Raw genomic sequence first — 27624 nt, 5'->3', positions numbered from 1 at the left:
CCCCTCCGCCTGTCTTCTTTTGACGATCAGTGTTACGCGCGCTGCTCTTGTTTTTGCTACGTAATTTCCTCCGGCAGCCTCCCCCCCCCCCCCCCCCCTCCCCCTGTCCGCCGCTATCTCCTCCCCCGGCTCGTAGAAAAGGAGGCGTAGGAGGAGCCTCCCGAGGAGCTCTCGGGCATCCCGAAACGTCATTCCGTTGCAGCCCACGCCTCGGGGCAGACGAACCCTCCTGGTGAGCAGCGAGACGCCGCCGTCCACGTCGTGCCTCGCAGACGTCGTCCAGGGAGCCCGGCGTGACGCGAAGCGGCCACCATGCCTCGGGCATTCCTCATCACCAACAAGCGCTACAATTCGACCGTCGACCACGACAACACCGAACAGCACCGAACCGCCGGTAGAGGTGAGCTGTATTTCCGTCTCATCTCCCGACTTGCAACCACTCTTGCACTCTCGGGAGGCAACGGAGGTGTTAGTGCGCGACAGGCGAGGCGAACGTTTGTCCAAAGCGTGAAAAAAGACGCGCCGTCGGCTTCCAAATTTTGCGCTTTGGAAAAATGTCCTCCCGACCACGCAGGTGCTTCCGATTGTGTAGCCGCTTCGTTTAGCCACCGTTTCCGTCGGGTATCAGCGAATGAGCTGGCCTGTGAGGTGCCTTAGAAAATGATCTATTAAGGCCATCCAGGTGATGCGACGCATTAATTTCCTCCATCTTTCGCTTTACTGTTTGCGCCATAAATCTGGATGGAGACTTCACCATCACGTTGCAAGCATCTACGGGTGAAGTTTGATTTAACTTTTTTTTTTTATTCTTTTCTCGTCTTCATTTCACCCTAATGTGCATGAGCGGCTAGGCCCACCTCTATCACTTTGATTTATGATGCGCTGTGCCAGCAGTGCGAGAGCATACCTGACAGCAGTTCGGGGTCCCGCGTTCGCCCTGTGAGAACTCCCGCGGGGAAGCTCCAAGTGTTTATTCTCGCTTTACTCGCATCTATTTCTTTTCACCTGGTGCGCGGAAGACACTAATGCACTGTCCCTCAAGTTTCTTCGAACCGAATGTCGCTGCTCGAAAGCCCATTCACTATACCTGTTCTATCCTTCTTTCTCGCCCTCATCTGTTTGTTTTGACTGCTCAGCTGAGAAAACAATGGCTCCGTCGTGACAAATGTGCTACATTTCGAATGCGCTACCGGTCACTTCGGCCCGTCGTGTACGCTGAAAGCGCGCGATCAGGCTGCGCTTTCGTCAGTTCCCCCAAATTCGCGAGTGTCCTTCGGTAATCTTCGAATCACTGCTCAAAACAAGCGTCTCGTACGACGACGGCAATGGCACTTTCCTGCATAGCTCTCATGCGCTACCTGACAGGTGAGCTAACGGGGCACGCGCATGCCACCGACGCGTTCGCGCGGCGACTACGCATTTCCGTTCCATGGTCGCGTTCCTTACTGCGCGCTGGAACATGGCGGCTGGCTTTCGACTCTTTTTTTCTCGCGGGCACAGTGGCCTTCGGCTCTTGGCTCATTTGTTGTTTCGAAAGTAGCTTCGTGAGTTTTAGGCCAACTAGACTGCTTTCTGCGATGCTGTGGCTCGTAAAAAAACGCAGAAAAATAAATGATGGGTTGCTTAAGTAAGACTTTGGTTTATACAAGTACTAGTGGAGTGATTGTAATGTATGTTGAAGGAGGCGAAAAAGAAGAAAAGGACAAATAAGACACGTAAAAGCTACGGACCTGTTGTTTTTATGTGCCGCGTGTGTCCTCGTCCCCTATATGCGCCGGCTTCAAAATGTATTGATGTCTGCTGCACACATTTCCTGAGGTATACTGTGCGGGAATATTCTTCAGCCTACGACATATAGTCGGTAAAGGAGTGGGAAAAAGATATGATTCATTTTAAGCCCATTTCAAGCAGGTGCGGCGATTGAATGGTACAGAAAGTTTAAATTACTCGTTTCAGCGACTGAATGTGATGTAATGTACATCCGCAAGACAGGGAATGAACGTAGCAAATTGCTTTTTTTTTTTTTTTAATTCTTGTAAAACGTAGCTCTTCCTTACTTACTCTTACTTCTCTCCTTAGAGTAAGATTCTAAAGTGATCCCGAACGGGACATAAGAAAGCTGGGACGAAAAAAGTGCGTCGTCGCGCATATGCACTTTGTATACCCCTAGAACAGGAAAAAAACAAAACAAAAACAAATCTGCATTTTTAGTGTAAAAACAAAAAACCACCGATTGTGCAGGGATGGAGGCTCTCGCATCAGGACCGAGAATACCACGGAAGAGACGGGGCAAATTTTTTCCCAATAACGCCTGGCTTCCACACAGAAAGCCTCTTTTATCGGCAAAATTACGTAACCTGTTACACATGCCGTGGTGGTGAACAAAGCTGGGTTAAGTATATGCAGATATGAGGCAGGGCTTTGCTTTATTAAACACATAAATCATACATAAAAAATTACACAGGTATGTTAACGGCGACAAAGGAAAGCTGAGCTTCTTAAAAGCTTGGGCTACGGGGGACCCGGTTACTTTCTCGAGTTCAGCAGCACTGTTCGAGACGCGTAGCCTGCGTTATTTTCCTGAATATCGCACGATAAGCCGTGTTTCGCGCAGAGCGTTGTCAGTTTTTGTAACATATGCAACATTTCTTCACGCTCGCGAAGGCACTGTGAGGTTCCAAGCAAGGATAACACGTTCAGCGGTTGATTTTGAGCCGCGAATTAGGATGGCAGGCATGCCGTAACCCTGAAACCGGAGCAAAAACCCCAGCGCACATACCTAAAATATGGGCCTTGCCCGCACTGCGGTTTCACCCGCTGGTTAGACTCTAAAAACTGGAACTCAAGTGGCAAGGGTAAAACAGCCTAATTACTCCAGCAGATCTCACTCTACTCCTTCCACGTGCAAAGAAGAGTGGAAGGGCCTTTCACTCTTCCAAAAAAAAAAAAACAAAAAGTGAGTAAAGTGACCATTCTACTCCTGTAAACTTTGATAAAGTTAAAGCTCGTTTACTCCTGCAATAAACAAATTATAACTTTCCGTGGCACACTTAAGGTTTCGCTGCACAGGCGGCACAAGCATCCGTATTGGACACCGAAGCAGGCAGCCATACACATACTTTTGCTGCCTGCGCAGATAAGCTTCCTCACACATCAAACCAACCATAAAGTGTATTCGACTGTATATGAGCTTAGCAACGAGCTTCTGCCAGAAAGATCAGTGAGCTGTTAGACAAAGCGTGTGTCCAGACAGCACTGTAAGGAGAAAATTAGACACAAAGAAACCGAGTCATTAAGTTTTTCAAGGGTATTTTTTCTGGTAGAAAGTCAAGTTGTTATTCGAAATCCTGAGTCGAGCTTCCGAATATGCTGCGAACTAAGATAAGCACCCGCGGTAGCCGTCGCCCGACCGACATATCTTTATTACAAATATTTCTTTGACACAGCAGCAGGTGCCACAGTTCCCAAATGTCGATATGCAGGTACAAGCTAGTCGTAGCGCTCCTCTGGAAGGCACAACCTTACAAGCTTCTCTACCATTACACTTCTCTGCTGTGATGCTTGTAGAACATGCGGCATAACATATGCGGTACTTGTCGGGTAGCTAGCAATAAGGTAGTTCTGTGTATTTATAATGATACAAAATTTATAAAGAGAGCAAATAACAGTGCAAGCTTATATTAGTGTATATTTTTAAAAAGAACTTTCTAGGCTATAGGATGTATTGAAATGATGCCACGAGTGCCATTTTGTGGTGCAGAGCACAGCTTCAGCAGCGGAAACCGAAATAGATACTGATAACCCGATTAAATATGCCTGCTGCCTTTCGCCGTGCTTAATGCGCCACAAAGTGACCGTCACTGTAACGTAGGTGCATAATCCTTATAACATGGTTATATCTCTCCGTTAGAGCCGTACTTTTTCTCGGTTTCCTTCGTTTCTTGCTTTCTGACCTTTTCTCCCTTCTTCTTTCTCTTCTCTCTCATGGCTTGCTTAATTCTGTCGCATTCTTCTCGTTATCTTGTCCTTTCCCTCCTTCCTCTGCTTTCATTCAATTTTTCCTGCTTCTTCTTTTTTTCTGTCCTTCCATTTCTTTTTTTTGTTTTTCATCTTCGCTCTCTTGCCTTGATTTGCCGTAATTTGCGGATTTTCTACGTACCTATACACTACTACAACCGGCTACAGCTAGGCGTCCAATCGAAGGGGCGTTACTGTAGCTCGATCTCACCGCAAAATACAAAAATGGGACAGTAGCTATTGTAATTTCTATTAGCTGCTTCGGCCACAGTCTAGATTTATTTACCCCTGCGTCTTAATGGAGAAATGCAAGAATAATTTTTACCTTGTAAAAGTTGTCCGAAATCCCCTTGCACGGGTTTTGTTGCATTTCGCTCTCTTCTAAATGCTGTCGTCGAGGCCACGTCTTAACCTGTGTACTCATTACAGGCAACGGGACACCCAAGGTACTGCGGATTCCAATCGAAATAAGTCGAATGGAGGGGTCATTAGAGCTCATCTGGCGACCGGTTAAAGGGTCGTCTGCTCTTATTGGCCGCCGCACACGCTTAGTGGATGGAGAGGGATGGAGACTCAGGCTGATGACCGATGTAATGTCCTCCTCATGCCTGAGCAAGGGACTAAGTGCGGAAAACCTTTGGCTGACTACGGACCTGTCAACAAGGAATGTCCCTCGATGTAACATTCGCCAAATGGTCCTCGGATTAATTTCTAGATTGTCTACTCTGGAGGAAGTCGTATTGAAACTTCAATATTTATCTCTCGGACGTCAAGACTAAAACTTTAATGTATGCGCAGTGTAAAAAAAAAAAAAAATCAACAAAAATATTTACTTTGAATTTCCTATCCTCCTCTCTCCGCTCGTCACCTGCCAATTTTTTTTATTTTTTCTTTTTTAGTTCTGAGACACACTGTGGCGTTAACTCCGCACGTATAGCCATAGAAACGGGGCCCGAGCGTGAGATATCCATGGTGTCGTTGAACCTACATTCTTTACTTGCAGTAGAGCTCGTCGGGATCGCATTTGAAACCGCATAGTATGCCAGTTGTTAAGATCGCAAAGAAATCAAGAAGTGTAAAGGCGTTGCGTGTCTTTCCTCCTTTTGCAGCGCGATTAAATTTTAGCACGGGCGTTTCCGCACCGCAGCCCACGCCTGCAGACTCGGCCAAGGGTTCTAGCCAGATGAAGCAGCAACTGCCCACCACCCCCACCTGAACGCAGCAGGCCTGGCACAAAGAAAGCTAGGTCAAAAGGAAAGGGAAGAGCTGTTTCGCCAAAACGACCGCTGCCCGCACCAAGTGGCATCGCGGCTATGTAAAAACGCGCGAATAACGACGGGGACGACAGCCGCGCTGGGCGGGCGGCGGACGGCCCGACACGCGTAAATCGAGCGGCTGGCAACCATTCGTTGACACCCGCGGGAAGCACCGTACGCGACCACCTCGGCGCAAATAAACAAGCGGGCGGCTTCTGTGAGCCGCAGCTTGTATTCCATCCTTACGCATAGGCCGCGTCTTCGTTTCCCCGCTCCATGGTGGCTCGTGTGTATACTACAGAGACCACACTCGAGACCACACTTGCGGACAGATGGCGGCCGTCTAGTCCTCGAGACCCCTGAGAGGATGTGCAGTCTGCAGGTTCGCCTTCAGCTCTGCCATAGGATACTGAGAGATGTATCTGATGCACGCTTTGAGCGTGCACTGCAACCACGTCTGGTTGCCCGGTTCCGATGGCAAGAACAGACGCGAGGAATATTACATCGCTGCACAAGCCGATCGACGTACAAGGCGCATGTTTCGAATGCAGATCTCTAGCTTATCAAAGATCAAATATATAGTTCGTTTGCTGCACGAGAAACAGCGGAATCCGCCCAAAACTTTGCGAACTGCATTTTGAGACTATAAAGCCTGGCGAACAGTCGACGAGGCTTGTATTTGCATTACGATGGCTTGCCTACTCAAAGGGAAAACGACGGGAAGAAAATAACAGCCAACAACATCACAGCTCAGAGCTGACGACTGTCGTTCCCACCCTCCGAAACCCGTGTAAAGCAGTCATTGGCCGGTGTACACAAAGTGGACTGTTCACACAACTCGGACGTCTCCTCCTCCCAGGGGCCGTAAAACTGAGCGCTCTTGGCCCGAAGATTAGGTTACAGGCAAAAACGATCTGCGCCAGAAGCTGCAGCGCGCCTCCAGAAAAAGTGTGCTTCGAACATCAACATACCATTGCTCGAGGAAGCAACTTTTCTTTGTGTGTGTGCGTCTTCTGCATTTTTCTTTCTGTGTTAAATTTTTTTTTTTTTCTTTACGATCCGGACGGCGCAGCGGTGCCGCGTCCAAACTCGTTTGACAGATTCCAGAAGTCGTCGTACACCGGCTAGAAATCTCGGATGACCGCGCGTCGTCAAAAGTCGTAAAAGTATGCCACGTCCTTAGCCGAAAATTTAGGCGTAGCATTTCTGCCCACGTATTAAAAAAAAAAGTAAGAAAGGCAAAAAAAAAAAAAAAAACTTTGAGGCCGCTCGATAACTTCTGTGAAATTCCAAGCATCCGAAGCGCTGGACGAGTATTTTTTTTTCTTTGTTTCTAGTCTGCAGTCTGTTTTCTTGGCAAAGGCGTTTGCATACAATCCTTCTGCGAATAATGCAGGCAGAAGAGCTATATTCTATATTTTTCTCTAACCTCGGCGACGAGATTAATAGTCTCTTCGAGGCACGGCCCATGCTCGGTGACTAATTGTACTCACTCCGCTCCTCATCTAGCGAGAAGATAAACTAAAAGGCGAGAATACAGGTTCCACGGGAACAATTATTTCTGTAGTTCATGCATTTAAAGCAGCACGATACGCGATATCGCACGGAGAGGAAATACCGATGAAGGAATTGAGTGTGCGCTGTAACCAGCTGCGCCCAGCGAATCACTGGTCGTCCCGTGTGCATAGCGGCCTCATTTTCGCAGAATTTCCCCCATTGAATTTTGATTTTGCTTTTTCTGTCCTTGTATTACGAGGCGCTTCAAAAAAGTGGGGTTCATAATCAAGCTGGAGCCTAATAGCAGTGTGATCACCAAAAGGCGCTTACAGTGGCTCATTTTAGAAAGATTAGGCTCGAATAACTAAATTACAAGGATTAGGCCCTCTTCAATAAGTTTTAAGGATTGATTAGGACCTCAGAAAGATGGAAGATATTTACCTCATAATCTATCGACAATGGGCTGATTTAAGGTGCGCTGAATGCCGTGCAGAGCAGCTAGGCGTTTTATGTTCATCTGCAAATCTGTATAAGCGAGACGTTACTGCCGAACAAATTTGTTCATGGTGAGTGCATCGAATGCCTCCCCCCATAACACTGAAAGAAAATCTATGAATTAATTTCTGCTGCTGCGAGTGAAGTTCACTTGCGATTGTTTCTCTGCCCCCCCCCCCCCCCCTTTTTTTTTTCTTGTATGTGTGTGTTCCTGTTCCGGGCGCTGCAATCTATAACGTTTCTTTTTTTCTTTTTTGTCGTGCTTCCTGTTTTAATTTTAAGTTATAAATCAGAGCGAAAAAAAAAACATGAAAAAAATGCGTGCTTGAACTCGAGCGTTTTTTAACCTTGAAATAAAGACTAAGACAGACAGGGAAGGAAATAAGAAGAAAAAAAAAAGTGAGGAAGCTAGCGAAAAAGGAAGTGCGCAACGCACGGAGGCGCACAGAGCATAAGCGATTTTTGCAGGCGGCCTTGCGCACCTATATTGAGCCCAGGAAGGAGAGTCCCATCTGAAGTCGGGACCACTACTTCCGTCTCTCGATTTCAGTTTATTTAGCGTATGGATTTGCGCCGGCGGTGTCACGCTTGCGTGACGTCACATCCTGTGTCAGTGCACCTCAAGGCGAAGAATCAAGACTGGAAAAAAAGGGAAAAAAGTTGCAATGAAAATGCAAAAAAAAAAAAAAAAAAAAAAAAACGTTGCTGCCGGTTCCTTCGCCTGCCCTTCCACAGCGGCGAGGCACACTTGCGCGCAAGATGCAACCGACGGGAAATCCGCGTGCCAGGAGTGCGGTTCTGCGCCGGCCTGGGATCGCGGCCCTCGAACACCGAGTCAAAATTAACCTTGCGGCTGGCGGGGAGGTGGCCTCAGCGCGGCCGGCAGGCGCCGCGTCACTTGTGTGCCTTTGCCAGGCTGGTCGGCACGAGCGAGAAGAAAGAAAACAGTGTCGTAGTCGCAAGGGCCGGAAGTGGCCACATGTTGAATGCCCCGCTACCGGAAGCTCTTCCGAAAGACGAGACCACGGGGAGATACGGGACGCAGGGCCCCTTGGAAGGAGGCTGTTACGGGAAGGAAGTGCTTGAATTACAGCACAGTTCAACATATTGCACGCGCACTGCTAAGGGGCTAGACGCTTTCACCTCACCACTAGCTGTACCGTCTGAGAAAGAGAGGGAGTGAACGTTAAGAGAAAAAGAAATGCTTCTCGCATCCCACTCTTTAGACTCGGCACCAGTGCCACGTTTCTACAGCCATTCCGAGGACATCGAGATATACCACACTATCTATACGATGCCGTCTTTTGAATATCGCACCTCGTAAAGAAACAAGCAACCTGCCTGAAAGTTGATAGCGCGCAGTAATTGCGCTTTCTCATAAATGGTTTGGTGCTTTACATGGTGCAAAGTTTCATATCGGCATATACTCTGAAAGGTGCCATAGTGCAGGCCTCTGCAAATTGGGACGACCGGGGGTTCTTTAACGCGCCTTGATATCACACATTACACGGGCGCCCAAGTTGGTTGTTTTTTTCCATCGAAAAGCGGCCGCCCAGTCCGGGATTGAACCCATTGACCTTGTTGAACCTGCGTCCTGAGATCAGCAGTCGAGAGCCGAGCCACTCGGCCACTGCGGCGGGCCCAGAAGTGGGAAATGTCTCTTCACGCCAACTACAGAGCGTTGCATTGGTGCGGCGTTCCGCTTACATCTATTCACTCCGCTTTTGCACCGCGGAAGATATGCGAGCGACCACGGCATACTGATTCATTTCGTGGCGACCCCAGGATGACGAACTGGATGGCATCCTTGCCCGGCTTCTAGAAGCGCTCCGGTGGCTGTTCCTTTCAAGCATTGCCTGGAAGTGGAGGATAATAATTCTGTCTTCCACAAAGTAGCAAAAAACTTTCACCCGAACTCATATTGCGCGAGTAACGGGGCGCTACGAAAATCGGCTCAAGGTTTATTATCCCACCTTCTCTTTTCCTCTTTCTAGAGCAAATGCAATCAATCGCCTTTTTTTTTTCTTTTTTTTTCATCCTCGCGACAGAGTGGCATCACTGAAGTCGGAGTGTTTTTTCCACAATGATGAAAAAAACTGAAATACTTTTTTAAGACCCCCAGCCAAAATTCTGCTGGATGCAGTCGAGGCAGTTGAAAATAGAGGCGAACAATGATTGCCCTGTCATGGGGCAACGTACAATGTACAATCTTCTCGTCCTGCAGAGAGAGAATTATATAATAAATCTCTGTGGATGGACAAGTTTCTGGTATTGTCTGCTGCAGCGCAATTATTCGTGTAACAGCTTGTATTTAGGCTTTTGCCTCCAGCGCAGCAAGAGAATGAAAGATAACCTCGTCGCAGCGCCGCACAGGCGTGATCTTAAACGCCCCCACGCATTCTTTCACAGGCATAAACCAACAGGTACTTTGGCAGTTAGAACGAATCCTGAATTAGCCGCAGGGACAAACAAGCTAGAAAAGCAGCGACCGAAAGAAACAAAAAGTGGTGGGGGGGGGGGGGGGGGGGGGGAGGAGCATGTATAGAGAGACACCGGACAGGCGCCGAGAGTAACAGGAGGCTGTGCCTCCCGCAGAGCCGTGGTCCCCGCCCGAATTTGCGCAGCGGCGGTATTTCACGTTCAGCCCGGTGGTCTCTGGCGCGGCGCCAGGCCAGCGTCGTCGTGCGGCGGCAGACAACGCCGCGCTGTGCTAAATCGAGCAGAAGACATCCCGACTTGTCGCACGCCGAGGCAAACCCCGCGAAGAAATCGAAACACACAAACGCAGCGGCGACGACGACGCTACGGCGCGGTGGTTCAGACCTGTAGGAAAACAAAGGGGCATTGCGGGCGAGGAGGTATCTCCGAAGAGGCCTAGGCACGTGGTCGCGGGAGGTCGCCGCCTCGCACCGCAGCAGCGTGGGCCGCTGCTGGCGAACCGCGGCGCCTGCGTCTCGTCGTCGGCCACGTTGTTCTGCGAGAAGCGGCCTTCCTTCGGGGATAATCGAGGAGTGCACTGCTTCAGTCGGACCCTTTTCTCGGGGCCGCGGGGAAGCAGCTACAAGGCCACCGCTGCCGAGTGGTGGCACCCTCCTCCCCTTTTATCGGCACCTGCGCGCGGTTGCCTCGGGGGAGCTGGCGTGCGGGCCTCGTGTGCCAGAGTGGCTCAAGTGTCCGTAATCTGGGTCATGTCTCGCCGGGGGCTTATTCTGCGCCGCGCAGCGATACATACCACTATACCTGTTTGTGAATATAAGGTATATAAAGTCGCGCATCGACCCAGGCTTCGAGCTTTTTAGATGTGGGGTGCTGATATAAACAGGTCAGACGTTGACTTGAACTGCATGGGTATGTGTGGTGGCAGTACTTCATATTAAATAATCATGAGTTGAAAATGCCTTGAGAATATGTTAGACTCAGAGGAAAGAGGAGGTTGACAGCCGTCACGACTTAATTACGTGCCTCAAAGTATGCGGCGACGTTCGGAGCATATATTCTGCTACGATAATGTTGCTGCCTAATTCGTTTGGCTCAGCAGCCTCGAATTCGGTACCGGTGTCTCTGGCGGACATCACTTGCTAACTGTCGGCAAGTGTCGCGGACATCATTTATTAACCGGATACTACAATGGAAAGTTACCAGTAATAGACGATATAAAATAATAAAAACCAAAAAGAAATCGTTGAACAATTCGGCACCTGCTCTATAAGGCAGGAAGCACAAATTCAAGAAAATAGACTTTTTAAACTTGTTGTGGACCTAGAGAGATGCTCCTGGTTGTGTTTTTTTAGTGAATGGGACTATCATCTATCGTGGTGAATGAAAGGGTGCTGCGATTAGTTGCCAGTCTGTTTATGCAGTTGCTTTAGTAAGTTTGAACAATGTACGCGAAAATTCATTTATCAGGTGGTGCAACCGACTGTCCTATCCAGTGCAGAAAGCAAGCAAACAAACGCTCTCAGGGCTCTTCCAAAAGCGGATGACTCCAGAATTTGGCGACAAACCTCGTTTCACCCACTTGCGTGGCAGGTTTCAGATCTCTCAGACACTCCGGCAGCGATCATTAGTGTCCACCACACGCTCTGGCAGATGTCTCTGTGCAGCCACTTTGCGTACAGTCCTAAAGCTCTCTAACGACTCTCAGAATCGGAGACAGTACATATAGAGCAAGGATTACCTACAAGCGCTGACTCTTTTTTAAAACTTAAGGGGGCCGCTCTTCAAAACATGTGTTGAACAGCCAGTGAGGACCGAAGTACATAACTGTAGGAGAACGGCCGATTGGACAAGTTGGTGGTTATAAATAACGAGAAGTAATCTAAACAGCGTAGACGACAGGACAAGGAACAGGAGAGACAAACACGATGCTGAACTTACAACTCAAGTATAGTTCAGCGCTGTGTTTGTCTCTTCTGTTCTTTGTCCTGTCATCTGCGCTGTTTAGATTACTTCTCGTTATGAAAACCCTAACAATCATCGCAGCCTTATGATCAATATCTGCTCCTCGCGAAGTAAAGACTAATAATTTCGTGGACCATGGAGAGCCGGGTCACTAACCAGCCGCATCTGCCCACGCTCGCAGAGAACAGCCCCGAGCGTCGAGTGAGCACTGCCGAGGCGCCGGCTGAGCATGAAGTGGACCCATCGTCGCGAGGACCGGAGGCTACGACGCATGGCTGCTGGTCTGCCTGGAAACCAGCAAGCCCCCGGTCTCCCGCTAGCCTTTCGCGCACCGCCACGCCTACGGTGTCCGAAGAGCCGCTCAGCCTGACTGTGCACGACACACAGCCGCAGCTGTCGCCAGCAGCAGCGGCCGCTTCGGCCAGCATACTCGCCGCGGTGCTGCAGCAGGTCCGAACGCTTCAGGTGAGATGCCTCCCCCCGCGTGGATAAATATTGTGTGTATAAATGCTTGTATATGCCGCCGTTACTCTGCCGCATGTCGTTATTTTTCACAAGCAGTGCGCACTATCGCACGGAGACTTTCAATAATTTTTTCGTCCTCTCACTGCCGTCCGCATGCGAACAAATGGCCAGGAGCTCGTTGAAGACAGAGTTCCTTTGTCTCGCAGGAGCCGGGCGGCGCGTCGAGACTCCCGAACGCCGCTGGCGGCGAACCGTACTACGCGTGCCCTGAGTGCGGAAAGCGGTACAGCACCTCGAGCAACCTGGCGCGGCACCGACAGACGCATCGCAGCGTGACGGACAAGAAGGCGCGTCAGTGCCCGCACTGCTCCAAGGTGTACGTGTCCATGCCAGCCTTCTCGATGCACGTCCGGACGCATGGCCAGGGCTGCCAGTGTCCTTTCTGCGGCAAGTGCTTCTCTCGGCCCTGGCTGCTGCAAGGTCACATCCGCACACACACCGGCGAGAAGCCATTCAAGTGCTCCCAGTGCTCCAAGGCATTCGCCGACAAGTCCAACCTGCGCGCCCACGTCCAGACACACTCACCTACCAAGCCGTTCGTGTGCCGCCGCTGCGGCAAGGCGTTCGCGCTCAAGAGCTACCTCTACAAGCACGAAGAGTCCTCCTGCATGAGGGTGCGAGCCACGCCCACTGCCGAGCACGACGCCTGAGCGCCACCTCTGACACGTTCTCCCAGTGAGGCTTCCCTGCCTCTCTTGGCAGCCGATCAGCTGCACTACGCATGGCGAGGTCACAGACTGTTCTCTGTTTTGCCGGACCATGCGCCCTGTGCGTTTTCTTGACACCGGTTCTCTCTGCAGCCACTTTGGCAGTGATGGCATCACACTAGGCCCGCGAAGGCCTTCACCCCTTATCAACGTCCGTCCATTATTACGCGCAGCCCAGAAGTGAGAGGTCACATTTACTGTCCACGTGCACAACGGAGAGAGTGTGAGGGGCACTGTGTGTAGTTATCTCTCGCAATAGGGGCGCGGTAGTCCTCGCAGAAAGCGTCGTTTGGTAGCGTATACTTTATCAAGAATGCATTCGCTGGCAGCGGAAGATCCTATACCGTTCCATTTTTTTTTTTTTTATAATCAATTACAATTTGTGCTTTTGCACGACCTACTATGCAGATGAGGCCGAGTTTTTCAGCTGACAGAAAGAGTGTAGCGCTAGTCTACGCCATGGGCCCAGCATATCCAGCATGATTTTCGACCTCTGTCATTTCAACGAGGTATGTAAAGTAACATCTTGACTTGCCTGGGCTCGTGGAAAGTGCTTATATAAGTTTATGTAGTTAGATCTTAAAATTTGGCAGCGTATACTGTCCCACTTATTACTCTTTTGCATCAAACTATCTATTTTTATTGCCCATAATCTGAACAACAACGCTCCCTGTCTACGATTATATACCGACAACGTTTAATCGGCGTGGATTTTTAATATTGCGTTTATTTGTTTCTTGAACCGATTGTGGATCAGTGCAGTGCAATACATTTCGCAGTGGTTTTCATCCTATCGAATACCCGTCAGAAAAAAGCGTGACTGAAAGTTATTTTCATTTCTACTTGACTTTTTTCTTTTTGCGTTTACGCTGTACTCTACTGCACGAGCTTTGTTATAACGTTTCAGGCTAAATAATTCGTTATAGCTAAACACAGTAATCTGGTGGTTAGTTAGGATTCAACAGTGCAAAGACAATGTTTAGGCGCTGTAATGCGCAGGCAGCGTTAACTTAAAATGCGCTGATGAATTATTTACAGGAGTATCAAGTAGAAGTGTGGTGAGTCATTGCATAGCCAGGATCACTGTCTGTATTACACCTACTCGAGTGACGTGGGTAGCTGCTGTATTCCAGGCCACTTTTTCCTCCTTCGTATATTTTTCCAGCCACAAAAACATGTAAATATTTCAAACTTACAGTTCGCATTTGAGTGCTGAAATAAGCCGTCAGTGCTTGTTCTACGTCACTTTAAGGCGTTTAGGAGCGGGGGTGGAAGCGTGGACGCATCGATGATACGAATGCACTTACATTAATGTAATTATATAACTTTCTTGACGGCGAGAGGGAGGGGGGGGGGGGATTTGGTTCAGTTCATTGCACTTCATGCAATGCAGTTCATTGCAGTTCATGACGAACAGCACAGATAGCGTTCCATAATTTATCACCACCATGCGTTGGCGCCTTTGGCGTTACGATATAAAACCGCGCATCGCGGCTGACCCTTGGCTGTAGGCCTAAATATCGTTTTATGCGGCTCTTAACATCGTGGAGATCACGGTTGTACATAAACTCGGTGATAACTTTATGCATGCTTGCACTAAACCAAGGCAGTGCATTACCATAGCGACTCCTCTCTCAATCTCGGTCTCATCGCACATATTATGACGAGCATTCCTGCAGCTTAGCAGCAAATCCATTTCAACATTCATTCACAATGTGCCTTATCTACATCAGTTTCATCCGATTAGATGTGAACTATTTTTAGACGTGACGACCTTTTTTTCTTTTTCACTGTTGCGGAAGACCTACATCGGCCATTGTGGTCTCCATTTACCTCTGTGTTTAGCGTGCAGTTCGGTCACGTAGAGGCAGTTCTTTCGTCAGAAACATAGGCTGAAGCGCGTGTGGGTCTTACTGTGCGCTTCTGCTTCCTTTATTTTGTTGGTTAGCCAGATGACAAGGAAGCTCACTTCACTCGAGCTCTATATGGCAGGTCACTGATACAAGTTAGGCCGGCAAGTGCAATATTTACGTAAAGTCGCTGGTTCCTTTTGTTCTTTGTTTTTTTATTTTTGTTTTTGTTTTTTGTAAACATGAGGTTGGTCAGGTGCGAGACAAGGATTGCAGAATGAGCTTGCTTCCCTTGAGAAACGGACATAGGTTTGAGAAGTGCCAACAAGGTGCGCGAGAATTCCTTTAGCAAGGGAAGCTCCACAGCCCTGTAAGCCTTTTCCGACACCAGACCATAAATACTTAGTCGAGTTGCCTGTTTGCGCAGCATATAGTCTCACCGACATACGCTGAGTTCTCGTTGCATTTGAAAGCTTCGTGCCGTGACACCTGCGACGAAGCGACACCGTGTCGCATCCCCTGTGCTGTTCATGTACTGACGTTTTTCTCGTTCCTGTGGTCATACCCGTCCGTTGTTCCAGCCAAGCGAGTTTCAGAAAGAAGGGTTTCGGTTTCAGCCCTTCTTTATATAAATGTTCGTGGGAACGTCACTGTATACAGTTATCTCAGCGTCCATATGATTTATTTCAGACCAGCATCACCGCAAGTGCCTTACATGCCAACACACGCCAAACACGTCCACTGTAGCAGAATGGCGGACGAGAAACAGAAATTGTGCTGTATTCTTTGAAGTCAGTAATACACGACGTAGATATATTTACGGCCAAAACATCTCAGACCAAAGGAAGGCATATACGCCTTTCGTTGTTTATTTGTACAGCGCGTGTGAACGGCCCTGTTTTCAAATAGCTCTTTACTTTAGATAGCAATCACTTCAAGTGCCTTGTCTTTTTACTGACTGATTTTTATGTTTAATCCACAAGTGCCTTGTTTTTGTTCGTGGCCTTGGGGCCCGCTTTGAGCCTGGCGTCGGAGCGCGACAAGTGAGCCCCTACACGAGCGCTCATGGGGCGTAAGCAGCATTGCCCAAATGTAACCCGATGGTGCTTCTCCGACGTCTTTTTTTTCCCTCGTCGTGTGTGTACGTGTGCGCGTATGAGAGTGTGTTCCTGGTTGTCGAAATGAAATAGCTACAGAGTGGATCTCACTCGCGGCGCACTCTTGGACCCTTGCACGATGGGGAGACGTTGTTCGGCCTTCGGGCATGATACAAAGGGGGTTCCGTTCATCAAAGAGTGTGTTCCAGAGTGAAGAAAATCGAGTTATTCGGTTCTAAACTTCATGCCTCATGCAGGAGAATCTCGCAGATCTCTATAGGCTCCTCTAGACACTAAGTAAGATTGTTTGCCGTACAATAAGAACCTGTGAAAGCTGTTTTTTCCAGCTGACCGCGCATGCTAAAAATAAACTATGCTGCGTCAGAATTCCTATAATGGAGAACTAACTAGAAGTGGATTGATCACCGAAGTTATTAAAACAGACTGCAGCGCAGAATTGTTAAAGAAAAAAATAACAAAAACACCGAGTAATTAAACAACTTCGGTGCAGTAAATTGAACACAATAGAATGAATAAGATGATGGTCAAGTCTTAGTTGCACCTGGGACAGCAGGATTTGCACCGCACGTATGGCGTCAGCAAGACAAACAATTCCAGCGCCTTTCTTGGTTTTAGTAATAGTGAAGGTTGTATTAATGGTATGTATCGTAAAAAAAAATAAGGTCTAACAAAGCTGCAATAATATGTAATTGACGCACAACCAGATCAAAAGCTCTCAAGCACCTCATTCACGTAAAAAAAAAAAAAAATCTAAGCTACGTTTAGGTTATTTTGCTCAGAAGTCATAAAAATTTATTTTATTACCTTTAACTTATTGATCAACGAAACCTAAGCTACTGATAACGAATGAGCCGCAGATATATTAGACCCGGTGAAAATGTCGCTTCTTCATCTCAGGTTCTTTCTTTGTATTTTTTGATATACCGGTATGTTGCAGACTACTGCACATAATAGCGAACTGCTGCTTCCACAACTGCTAGATATAGAGTAGGTGTTGCTCATGAAGCTGCTTTTCAATCAGACGTACTTTAATTATAAGTTCTTCGCTCTATGTATCCTGTTGAGTCCTTGAAACAAACAAAAAAAAAAAGACGAAAGCTAGTCTTGTTTAGGTGCACGAACCTAGTGATTGTGTTCTATGTTGTGTATTTATTTGTATGATGTCTTCAGGTTCGCAAAGTGCGATGTGTTTTGTATCTTCTACTTTTTCTTTTTTTTTTTTTTTGTTTGAAACAAAGTAAAACTGTCACGCATTCGTACAACCTGGCTGTGTCTGTCTCTGCTTTCTTGCTGCTTCACGCCTGTCTTCCCTTCCGTCTACCGTGGTATCAGTGGAGTAACCGTATAGAGCTGGCAATGAATCAATGCACATCGCATTCAAAGAGAAACCTTGAATTTCTTTAGAACTTCGTTCCTCAGCAAGAACCAGTCTCTAAACAATATTCCCCGTCGAATGAAACTATTCATCACTGCATACTCTGACGTTACTATACCGTTTTGTTAATATTTCTGGATTGTTTGTTTTCATACATTTTTATCGAGTGCATACGCACAAGCTATCAAACGATCGTTGCCCAAGGTGGACCAAACACATAGAGAAATAAAACTATCTGTAGAGTTGTGTAGATGGGAAGATCGAACTAATTCAGCGTACTCTGAAATCCTGGACAGGCGTATTAACGCGATAGCGTTAAGGGCCCCATTCGTCAGAAAATCCGGCGTTGGGGTAGGAGTTGTGAGTGAAAATACACAGGCATGGCGCTGGCAGGTGGTAACTGTCAGCTGACATGGCCGTGCACTGATTCTCCGATGGTTTGTGAGACTTAACGAGACCACACGATATCAGAAAGTTGGGAGGAGCTGCCACCTCGTGTTGCTTATTTGAGGTGGAAAGGTGGAATAAGTACCAACCTTACAGTATTCTTGAATCCGGAGTCAGGCAGTTAATTATATAGGCCACACAGGTACGTTCATACGGCTTGGTTAAAGTGGGGCTATAGATGTTGGGTGGTAGCCTACGGTTATCGCATCACACTCTTAAAGGCGGAGCTTAAGTGTCCCTACCTTCTTTTCTTTTTCTTTTAGTGGGAAGTTGTTTAGGAGCGCAATTTTTTTTTTTCGCATATCGTACAATTCGCATATAAAACCAATATAGTATGTGCAGATATCACCTCGGGGTCAGCGAGGTTTTTTTTTTTTTTTTGATATTAATGTTTTTGCTGCCGTCAAAAAGGTCCTCCCTGTGGTTTTCTACGGGAGTCTTAACTACTCAGTGCTAGCGAAGGGCAAGTTTTAAAAGCGATATTTTCCTGCTCATCGGAAGGAATTCTCCGTAATATTTCCCAAACAGTATCCTACAACATTCCACAGGTGCCTCGCGATTAGAATTGACGTCCAGTCAAGCTGGACATTATAGTCGCTCTTGCCACCCATTAATTTAGACAGGTAAAGTCGGAGTGCGACCAGAAAACAGGCATGCAGCTTCTAGGCGCCTTCTACTACTTGAAACTACAATAGCAGCGCGTTACCGTTAACAACAAGAGAAAGACGAAAACTGTTTAATGATGGTAATGAAACTTTACTTCACTTAGGTTGGAAATGCTGACAAAGGATGTTGCTGGCCTCTGCACGCCGTTGAATGGTCTTGCGATGGCCGAAACATATTGCATATTGAAATGAAACCCTTAAATATGCCCAGCATGAACGCTAGCACACCTGGAAAAGGCAATAACTAATATATTCTTTACGACGAGCGGTTAGACTAGTGTCGTATATTTAGACAGCCTCGACATGAGAACCATAAATCCCATAAAAAACAAGCTCTGCAAAGCGTATGCCGTTTAGGGCAGCAGGTATACACTGCCTGGTAGTCTTCAACAGAAATAACAGAAATATCGCCACCGAACCACAGTAGACGGTACATGCGAATAAAGCCACACACTGGAACAGCATGAGGCGCATTATAGTAAGGAAGAGCGTACCATGGTTCTACAGGGTGCACGTTGAACACGGTTGGAAGTCTACGCGTAATGATCACAGCGACAAAAGTTGCGAAACGTGCGTGAAATATTATAAGAAGTTTTATCAAAAGAGTACCGCAGAAAGGAAGTTTGCGCAGAATCCACTTTTTTTTTTTTTTTTTTTTTTTTTTTGCTCAGTGAGTCGGCCTACTTCTTCACGCCGGATCCGTTCATGGCATGGAAACTCTACTGTACCTTAATTTTATTCAGCAATCGTTCTGGAGTAGTGATAGCAGGATTAGCCATCCTATGATAGGCACTGGACCGTTGCAAAACACCTTCAGCAGAGTCTTCGATGTTAAGCGTAGACATCAGCGCAGCGTAGATTAGCAAAGCCCGTACAGCGGTGCACTGCCAGCGCGCCGGTAGGTGGCATGTAGCATCAAGAAGTACGTCACTGTTGAAATACATTCTAGTCTACAGATAAGTTTATCTACTGCCACTGTTTATATATTGAAGTTTCGATATATATAACTATTTCTCGATCCCCTTTAGGTTCGGAATATCAAGTTTTGACTTCAGACATAATTTTTCAGCGACTTGCTGAGTTTCTTGAACACAATATCTTACTGTCACTTGATCAGCATGCATATTGCCGCGGCCTATCCCCGGTTGCTTACCTAAAACCTTGCGCGCGACCTTGCTCTGTGTACAGTAGCCAAACTGACATATTTTACTCGACTTCACTATATGTCTGCAATTCAGAACTAAAAGCAAAACTACAGGGTTTCCGCGGAGACAGATAACTTTCTTACGGTAGCGTTCACTATTCGTTTCATATCATCGCATCCAATCCAAGCCGGTATCAATCAGATGTGGAGCTCCCCGAGTCTGTGTCGTTAGCATAGCTTACAGATAATGTATAGCTTACAGAACAATCGGGAGCCATAAATATCATGCCATGACTAATACATATGAGTAGAAAAGCATGCTAACTGGCGTATTACCTGACAGTTGTCTACTGTCAATTAATACAAATAAATATGTAGTACTTTCTTTACCCAGGAAAAAAAAAAAGAAATCGAATCTTGCTCACAAGATCAATTGCATTCCACTTGCCTTTGTTGATGAGCGCAAATACTTAAGGTTTTACATTAACTAACAATTTTAGATGGAGCGAACACATCAATACCTTAACTCCAACTGCAGTGCGGATTTCTTGCCTTAAAGCACGCTTCCCCTTGCCTTAACACAAACTAACCGTTCTGCTCATAAAATGTTAATTATACCTGTGCTAGAATATGCAAAGCAGTTTTGATTCCTCAATATTTAAATAAAGGGTTTTTTTACTTGAAAGAATACAGCACAAAACACCAAGTTTCATTCACAACAGATGCAATAAAAGCAGGCGCGTTAACTCAGCCAGCTGAAGTATCTGGGTTTGAAACACTGTCAACAGGCGTGAATCCCCTGCTACCAAAATTATTCTATGAGCTACTTAGTATCTTCGCGACTGAGCTATCAAAATGCGTTTCACTGTCACATAAACTTGCACTAAAGAACATACACGCGTATATGCGCTAACCGAACGATGTGGACTCGCCTGGACACATTAATTACTAACGCTAATTAATTTCCAAGTTTTTGTTCCAAACTAGACGCCGCTACCTTCTTCTTTTTTTGTTTCATGCTGTGGGTGGTCTGGCATGGCCATGTTACTTGTGCAAATCTCTTATTACCGCTCTTTCAGTTTTTTTGTGATGTATGAAGTGCCGAAGTTATTGTTCGCTCCTCGAAGAGCTAATTTGAGTCGCCGTAACATCAAAATTCGCAAACTCTGAAGTGTAAAATGCTCACCTGCTATGGCCTAAATGAGAAACTGGCGGTATTTCAAATAAATGAGAATACGCTGCGGCCCATAACAGCGATCTGTTATGGGAGCTGAAACACAGGAATGACAGGAACATCAGGAATGAAGAAATATGAAACAAATAAATGTAAAACACAGCAACAGTAAGCCAGAACGTGGCGAACCACAATAAATGGTTCGATGGCAGAAAAAAAAAACGACAACATGGCGAGTTTTACAAGAGAAATTGACAGTGAGGTGATGCAGGAACATAACAGGTGCGAAGTATTCACGATAAACATATGATCGAGAAACATGCAGGAAAGCGCCAGTTAAGGTAACAACACTATATATACCACGAATAAAGCACAGGAGAATAAGCGAATATAACGAAGAAAGGAGCCGTTGGCTGACATCATTTTCACTTCTTCCTTTTTTTTTTTTTTTTTTTAACAATGGCAACAAACTTTGAGACTTATTGAGGCAAAAATGGGGACCGCTGCATAAGCTCGTCGAAAGTAGACAGCGCGAAATACGGGACAACGCGCGAGATCCTAGGGAAACTTTCTCGTCTGTAGTCCCATGTTACGCTCCGCTTGTTATTAACGCATCGGTGGATCGCTAATGCATGCTGATCCCTCTACCTGGACGGGCAATCATTGTGGTTACGCAGCCCGATTTCCTTTCCATCATTGCCGTGGTTTTTTCCTCGTGGTCACCCAGGACCTGCCGAGGTAGGAACCGCGCGCTGCACGCCAGCGGCATTGCTTACAGCTCCGGTACACAATTCCGGCCCCGGGATCATAGTTCCGCCAATAGCGCGTCATGCCAAGATGCATTTGCTATAATTTCTACACCAAGGTGCATAGATTTCGATTATATTTTTAATGACTGACATGTTAGAAGCCGCGTGGAGTACCTTGATACGCTGAAGACCTCGTGTGCCTGACCGGTGACAGATCAAATAAACTTTATTCAGCATTTTTGTCCCGAGGAACAGAAAAGAAATGCTAGGGTAGGAGCGAAAAGCTACAAATGCAGTAGCTTGACGAGGCTCCTACTCCTGATAGACAAGGCCAACAGACTGTTACGTTATTACATATATATATATATATACCGGGTGTCCCAGCTAACTTGAACCAAGGGTTATAAAATAATATATTTGAGGTAGGTCAGTGAAACCAATTGCATACAACTACCAGCCTGTTTGCGCACTACAGGCAATTTTTTGTTTTGAAATTACTTAATTAGCTAATTATGTTAATTTCTCTAATTTTTTAAATATCGACTTTAGACCAAACATGTGAATTGGAAAGTTGTAGAGCACCTTCAGAAACCCCCATTCCATTAACTGCGATAAAGAAAGTCTCACGTGTATCTTTTTTTCCGGGCTCAGAAGAAAGCCCGCGAAATACAAATAATACCACGTGACTAGCGCATTTGTGCGCCGCGATTGTGGTGCTCTCAGTCGTGGTTGGAGCGAACGAAATCAGCTGCGGCCGTGACCCGATGGTCCCGTTGCAGCGGCAGGCAGAAATGTTGGCGATGGTTCGAGCGAACTCGAGCTCGCCCGTCGCCACCGCGATTTTGGCCAGGCCTGCGCGCCGCAGCAGCCTACATCACGACAGGCGGATGGCGATAAAGAACCGGCAAATGAAGGTGCAGTGCTAATTTTAGTCGAGTCACGTGATGTCATCTCGCTCCTTTACCCAAGCCTGTATGCGCATATTCAGTGGCTGATACCTTATCGCTCATTCGTTTGTCGTGACGTTCGCTGATGGGAGAGAAGGAGGCCTTGTTAGAATGTCGGTGGTGTCGGCTCGCCGCTCTCGCTGCTACTGCACCGTCACGTGGGCCGGCTGTCTCACGCGGGCGAAGAAGCCATCGCAGGCATATCGGCCTGCCGCTTTAACGGGGCCAAGAAGACACGGCCGCAGCTGATTTCGTTCGCTCAAACCACGACTGAGAGCACCACAATCGCGGCGCACAAATGCACTAGTCACGTGGTATTATTTGTATTTCGCGGGCTTTCTTCTGAGCCCGGAAAAAAAGATACACGTGAGAATTTCTTTATTGCAATTAATGAAATGGGGGTTTCTCAAGGTGCTCTACAACTTTCCAATTTACATGTTTGGTCTAAAGTCGATATTTAATAAATTAGATAAATTAACATAATTAGCTAATTAAGTAATTGCAAACTAAAAATTGCCTTTAGTGCGCAAGGAGGCTGGCAGTTGAATGCAATTGGTTTCACTGACCTACCTCAGATATATTATTTTGTACCCCTTGGTTCACGTTAGCTGGGACACCCGGTATATATATATGCATGCAGAACTTAGAACCAGCGAAAAAAGTATGCAAAGGAATGTACAATAAGACAGATGCTATGTGTGAAATAGTTTTGATGTGATAAATGCACATGTATTTGTGTTAATTCGTCGCAGACTATTTATACATATTAAGATTACAATTCAACACACCGAAAACAAAAGAAAAATATCTAACAGGAAAACAAAACAAAAAGATTGCGCCAGCAGCTCCGAAGGGCCAGATACAATGGGGTGTACACAAGTTCACGTAATAGAAGCAGGAAAATAGACGATGGTAAAAAGTTACAATGCATCCGCAGTACAAAAGCAATTTTGTGTCGGAGAAATGAGCATAATTAATCCATATGTCTTCAAGAATAAGGTATTTCTGCCACTTGTATTTGCTAAGGTTATTTATATCTATATTTTTATTTTGAAGGAAATTCAAATATGTAGGCATGTGGTATGGCAGCATGTGCCGACCCTGATTAGTGTGGGAAGAGGGTATAGACCAGCATTCTCTGTTTCGGTGAAGCGGGCACCCGCTTCGGTGCCCGCCAGCTCACAATACTCGGACATGTTGTGTGCAAAGATGGAGTTCTGCCTGATCCTGAGAAGCTGCGCACCGTTGCTGACTTTCCGAAACCGACCAATTTGAAACAACTGCGAAGCTTCGTGGGCCTCTGCTCGTACTTTCGTCGGTTTGTTCGGAATTTCGCAACCATACACAGCTCTTGAAAGGCGCCCCTAACCTCTCCTCTTGGTCGCCAGCCTGCGATGATGCATTCGCGACATTGCGCAATGTTCTGACGTCACCGCCAATCCTTCGCCATTACGACCCTACTGTACCTACAGAACTTCACACCGATGCCAGTGGTGTCGGCCTCGGCGCCGTCCTCGCCCAGCGCAAGCCTGGCTTCCCCGAATGCGTTGTCGCCTACGCAAGCCGTGCTCTTACCAAAGCCGAGTCCAACTACTCCGTTACCGAAAAGGAGTTCTTGGCAATCGTGTGGGCTATAACGAAGTTCCGCCCTTACTTGTATGGCCGCTCCTTCGAGGTAGTTACAGACCATCACGCTCTCTGCTGGCTCGCGTCTCTCAAGGATCCGTCTGGCCATCTCGGGCGCTGGGCTCTCAGGCTTCAGGAATACGACATCCGTGTAGTGCACCGCTCTGGACGCAAGCACTCTGACGCCGGCGCTCTTTCTCGGTCACCGGTACGTTCGCCTAACTCATCGTCCCCTCCTCAAGCATCCTTGTCAGCACTCACCATTGAGGATATGCCTTTCGAGCAAAGGCAAGATCCTTGGGTTTCTAACCTGCTAAATATCCTAGGCACTACTTCTGCGGCTATGCATCCTTGGGCACTCCGGCGACAGGCCTCCCATTTTACCATTCGGGACGGCCTCCTCTACCGAAGGAACTACAACTCAGACGGCAGAAAATGGCTTCTTGTCATTCCGCGCCACCTCCGCTCCGAGGTTTGTGCCCACCATCACACTGACCCGCAAAGCGCTCATGCCGGCGTCCTGAAAACCTATGATCGAATTCGTCATAGGTATTACTGGCGTGGAATGTACGATTTCGTACGTCGTTACATTCGCTCTTGTACCGCCTGTCAACAACGCAAGATTTCTAGCCACCCCGCTGGCCCTCTCCAGCCTTTACCGTGTCCAGCTCGCCCGTTTGATCGCGTGGGAATCGACCTATATGGTCCGCTACCATGCAGTACCGCCGGTAATCGATGGGTAATCGTCGCCGTCGACCACCTGACCCGCTACGCGGAGACTGCTGCACTTCCCGCGGCAACAGCCCGAGAGGTAGCCGATTTTCTTCTGCACCACTTCATTCTTCGACACGGCGCCCCCCGCGAGCTACTGAGTGATAGAGGTCGTGTCTTTCTTTCCGAAGTAGTCCAAGAGCTCCTCTCGTCTTGCAGATCAATACACCGGGCTACAACCGCGTATCACCCGCAAACCAACGGCCTCACGGAGCGTTTCAACCGTACCGGCTTGGGGACGTGCTCGCAATGTATGTTACATCTGAATCTGGGAGCTCCAACTGGGACCAGGTACTGCCATTCGTAACGTTCGCGTACAACACTGGCACCCAAGCAACAACTGGTTTTTCGCCCTTCTTTCTCTTATACGGCCGCGAACCATCTTGCACTCTGGACACAATTTTGCCATACAATCCAGATGCCTCTGAGTACAGTGCTTTGTCCGATATTGTACAGAAGGCCGAGGAATGCCGTCAGCTAGCTCGCATGTTTACCTCCAACACTCAAGGCTGTCGCAAAGACCAGCACGATAGCGATACCCCTGCTCCAACGTTCCTGGCCGACAGCTTCGTTTGGCTGTGCGTTCCTGCCACCAGCAAACTAGAAACGAAATACCACGGACCTTATCGCGTCTTGGAACGCACATCCCTTGTTAACTACATGATCGAGCCAGTCACCCCTTCTTCCGACCACCGCCGCTGCGGCCGTGAGGTTGTCCATGTTAGCCGCCTCAAGCCGTATTACAACCCTCTGGTCGTCTCTTCTCCGTGAATCGCCAGGATGGCGACTTCTTCACGCGGGGAAAATCTAAAGAAGACAAAGAGCAAACAACGCTGCGGCATCGCCATCATCATCGCTCCTGCGGCTGGTAATTCGATCCTGCTGTGCCCGAATTACTGCCAGCGCTAGACGTTCGAACCAGCTATTAAATCCACATTTCAATGTATATATATATATATATATATATATATATATATATATATATATATATATATATATATATATATATATATATATATATATATATATATATGTATATATATATGAAGGAAAGAAGCCAACAGTCGGCGAGGCCAAGAAAAGCGTTGGGGATGGTACTTTGTCTTTTTTTTAATGTTTACTTGGATAATCACAGAGACATCTGTTTAGGGGAAAGATAATTAAACACAAAGTAGAAGAAAAAACAACGTGCCGGTGGTGGGAACCGAACCCACGACCTCCGAATAACGCGTCCGGTGCTCTTCCAACTGAGCTACATCGGCCGCTGTCCCCCCTGCTACTTTCTTGGGTATTTATGTTGTCTGTATACGAACTTTGAGAGAGTGAAGAGCACCGGACGCGTTATTCGGAGGTCGTGGGTTCGGTTCCCACCATCGGCATGCTGTTTTTTCTTCTACTTTGTGTTTAATTATCTTTCCCCTAAACAGACTACATTACTAATCTCTGTGATTATCCAAGTAAACATTAAAAAAAAAAGACAAAGTACCATTCCCAACGCTTTTTTTGGCCTCGCCGACTGTTGGCTTCTTTCCTTCATGTATTATAACGAGCACCCTCATTTCCCCTTAATTGATCTGCATATATATATATATATATATATATATATATATATATATATATATATATATATATATATATATATATATATATATATATATATATATATATTTAGTCCTTACTTTCAACCTTAACAGCGTTAGTCTGTGCTTGTGTTTCACTGCAGCACACTTTTCGCTTGTTGCAAGTATACCCAGAACCATCCCTCTACTGCGCGAATACAGTGGTGTGCTAGGTCAGGTGGCTGCTATGGGCCTGGACCGTCGCTGCCAGTTTCGGCAATAAATAAATCTGCTAAAGGGCACGGATATGAAAATAAAAATTAGCCGGGGTTTAACTGCGCTTAAACCAATAAGCACTGTTTGTCCGGTTTGGCATGAAAGAGAGATAGAGATAGAGGCATTTAAATGATAGTATGAGATGGTGAGCCTGGCGTACTCACCACCAGGCTGATGAGAGTGAAAAAGATGGTTTAGAATTGAGAAACTGGTGCAGAGTTTGACAGTGTGCCCTCAAAATTGGTTGGTTTCGAAGAAAGTAAAAGCGCAGTCTGTCTCACTTCTCTGTGGGCACCCCTTTTGCAGCTAACCACATACAGTGGGCGGTACGCGTGTCGTCAGTTGGCATCCCTATCACAAACTACCCTCAAACTCGACTCGCAGATGGACGCTGAGTATGAAGCGAAGTGGTATGACGCCATCTCGCACAATGCGCAAAGCATGGCTGCGCAACAAGTTAGGTATGAAATCACATCATACTTTCGGCATCTATCTCTTGACACAATTCTTGCGGGCACGTTCTGTGGACGCCACTCGAAAGTGAAGTAACCCTCTCGCCTTAAAAATGAAGCGGCACCGTGGCAAGGGGATCAGGGTACTGCGCAAGGTAACTGGAGATGTGGGACAAGACTGCTGTAGCGACGGTCCACATCCCGCAGTTGCAAGGAAGGCTATCAAATACAGGGACCACTTTGATCCGAGCTCGAGCAGAGAGACTCTAATGTTCCGGCTCACACATTACAAAGCTGCCCTTCGACCGGGAAGCGCATTTTGCAGTCTGAGCAGCCGCATGCACGTCACTGCATCTTGAAATGCAAGGAGAAACTCTGCATGTATACAGTACAGCTTTCAGCACGCCTGTCTTAATGGCTGTAATAACACTCTGTCTCTCAAAATAAATGAAACTTTGAAATTTTTCGGGCAGCCGCGCGATTGTTGAGATAACGTGACGTAAAACTGACTTCCCGTGTGCACACTATTTGTCCTTGCAACTGCTTTGTATCGATTATTAACAGCTGGGCCAA

At 47.0% G+C, this 27624-nt stretch overlaps 1 protein-coding gene across 1 annotated transcript; it reads left to right on the top strand.

Moving 5' to 3' along the window:
* The first annotated feature begins 207 nt into the window (after positions 1–207).
* On the top strand, positions 208–13774 carry LOC146204091 (uncharacterized). Its single transcript, XM_084586142.1, has 3 exons — positions 208–400; positions 11848–12131; positions 12338–13774. The coding sequence occupies exons 1-3, from the start codon at positions 313–315 to the stop codon at positions 12839–12841; spliced, it is 876 nt and encodes a 291-aa protein (XP_084442268.1). The 5' UTR covers positions 208–312; the 3' UTR covers positions 12842–13774.
* Positions 13775–27624: the final 13850 nt, after the last annotated feature.

Source organism: Amblyomma maculatum, chromosome 1 (assembly GCF_055883805.1).
Source record: "Amblyomma maculatum isolate TAMU_Amacu chromosome 1, ASM5588380v1, whole genome shotgun sequence".
NCBI classification, from domain to species: domain Eukaryota; kingdom Metazoa; phylum Arthropoda; class Arachnida; order Ixodida; family Ixodidae; genus Amblyomma; species Amblyomma maculatum.
This window is presented reverse-complemented; position numbering and strand designations above follow the sequence as displayed.

Bases quoted from the DNA above. Each gene is read 5' to 3' on its own strand.
- LOC146204091 (XM_084586142.1), top strand. From the start codon at position 313: ATGCCTCGGGCATTCCTCATCACCAACAAGCGCTACAATTCGACCGTC. The intron at 401-11,847 runs GTGAGCTGTATT...CCACGCTCGCAG, and splicing joins GCACCGAACCGCCGGTAGAG to AGAACAGCCCCGAGCGTCGA. The intron at 12,132-12,337 runs GTGAGATGCCTC...TTTGTCTCGCAG, and splicing joins AGCAGGTCCGAACGCTTCAG to GAGCCGGGCGGCGCGTCGAG.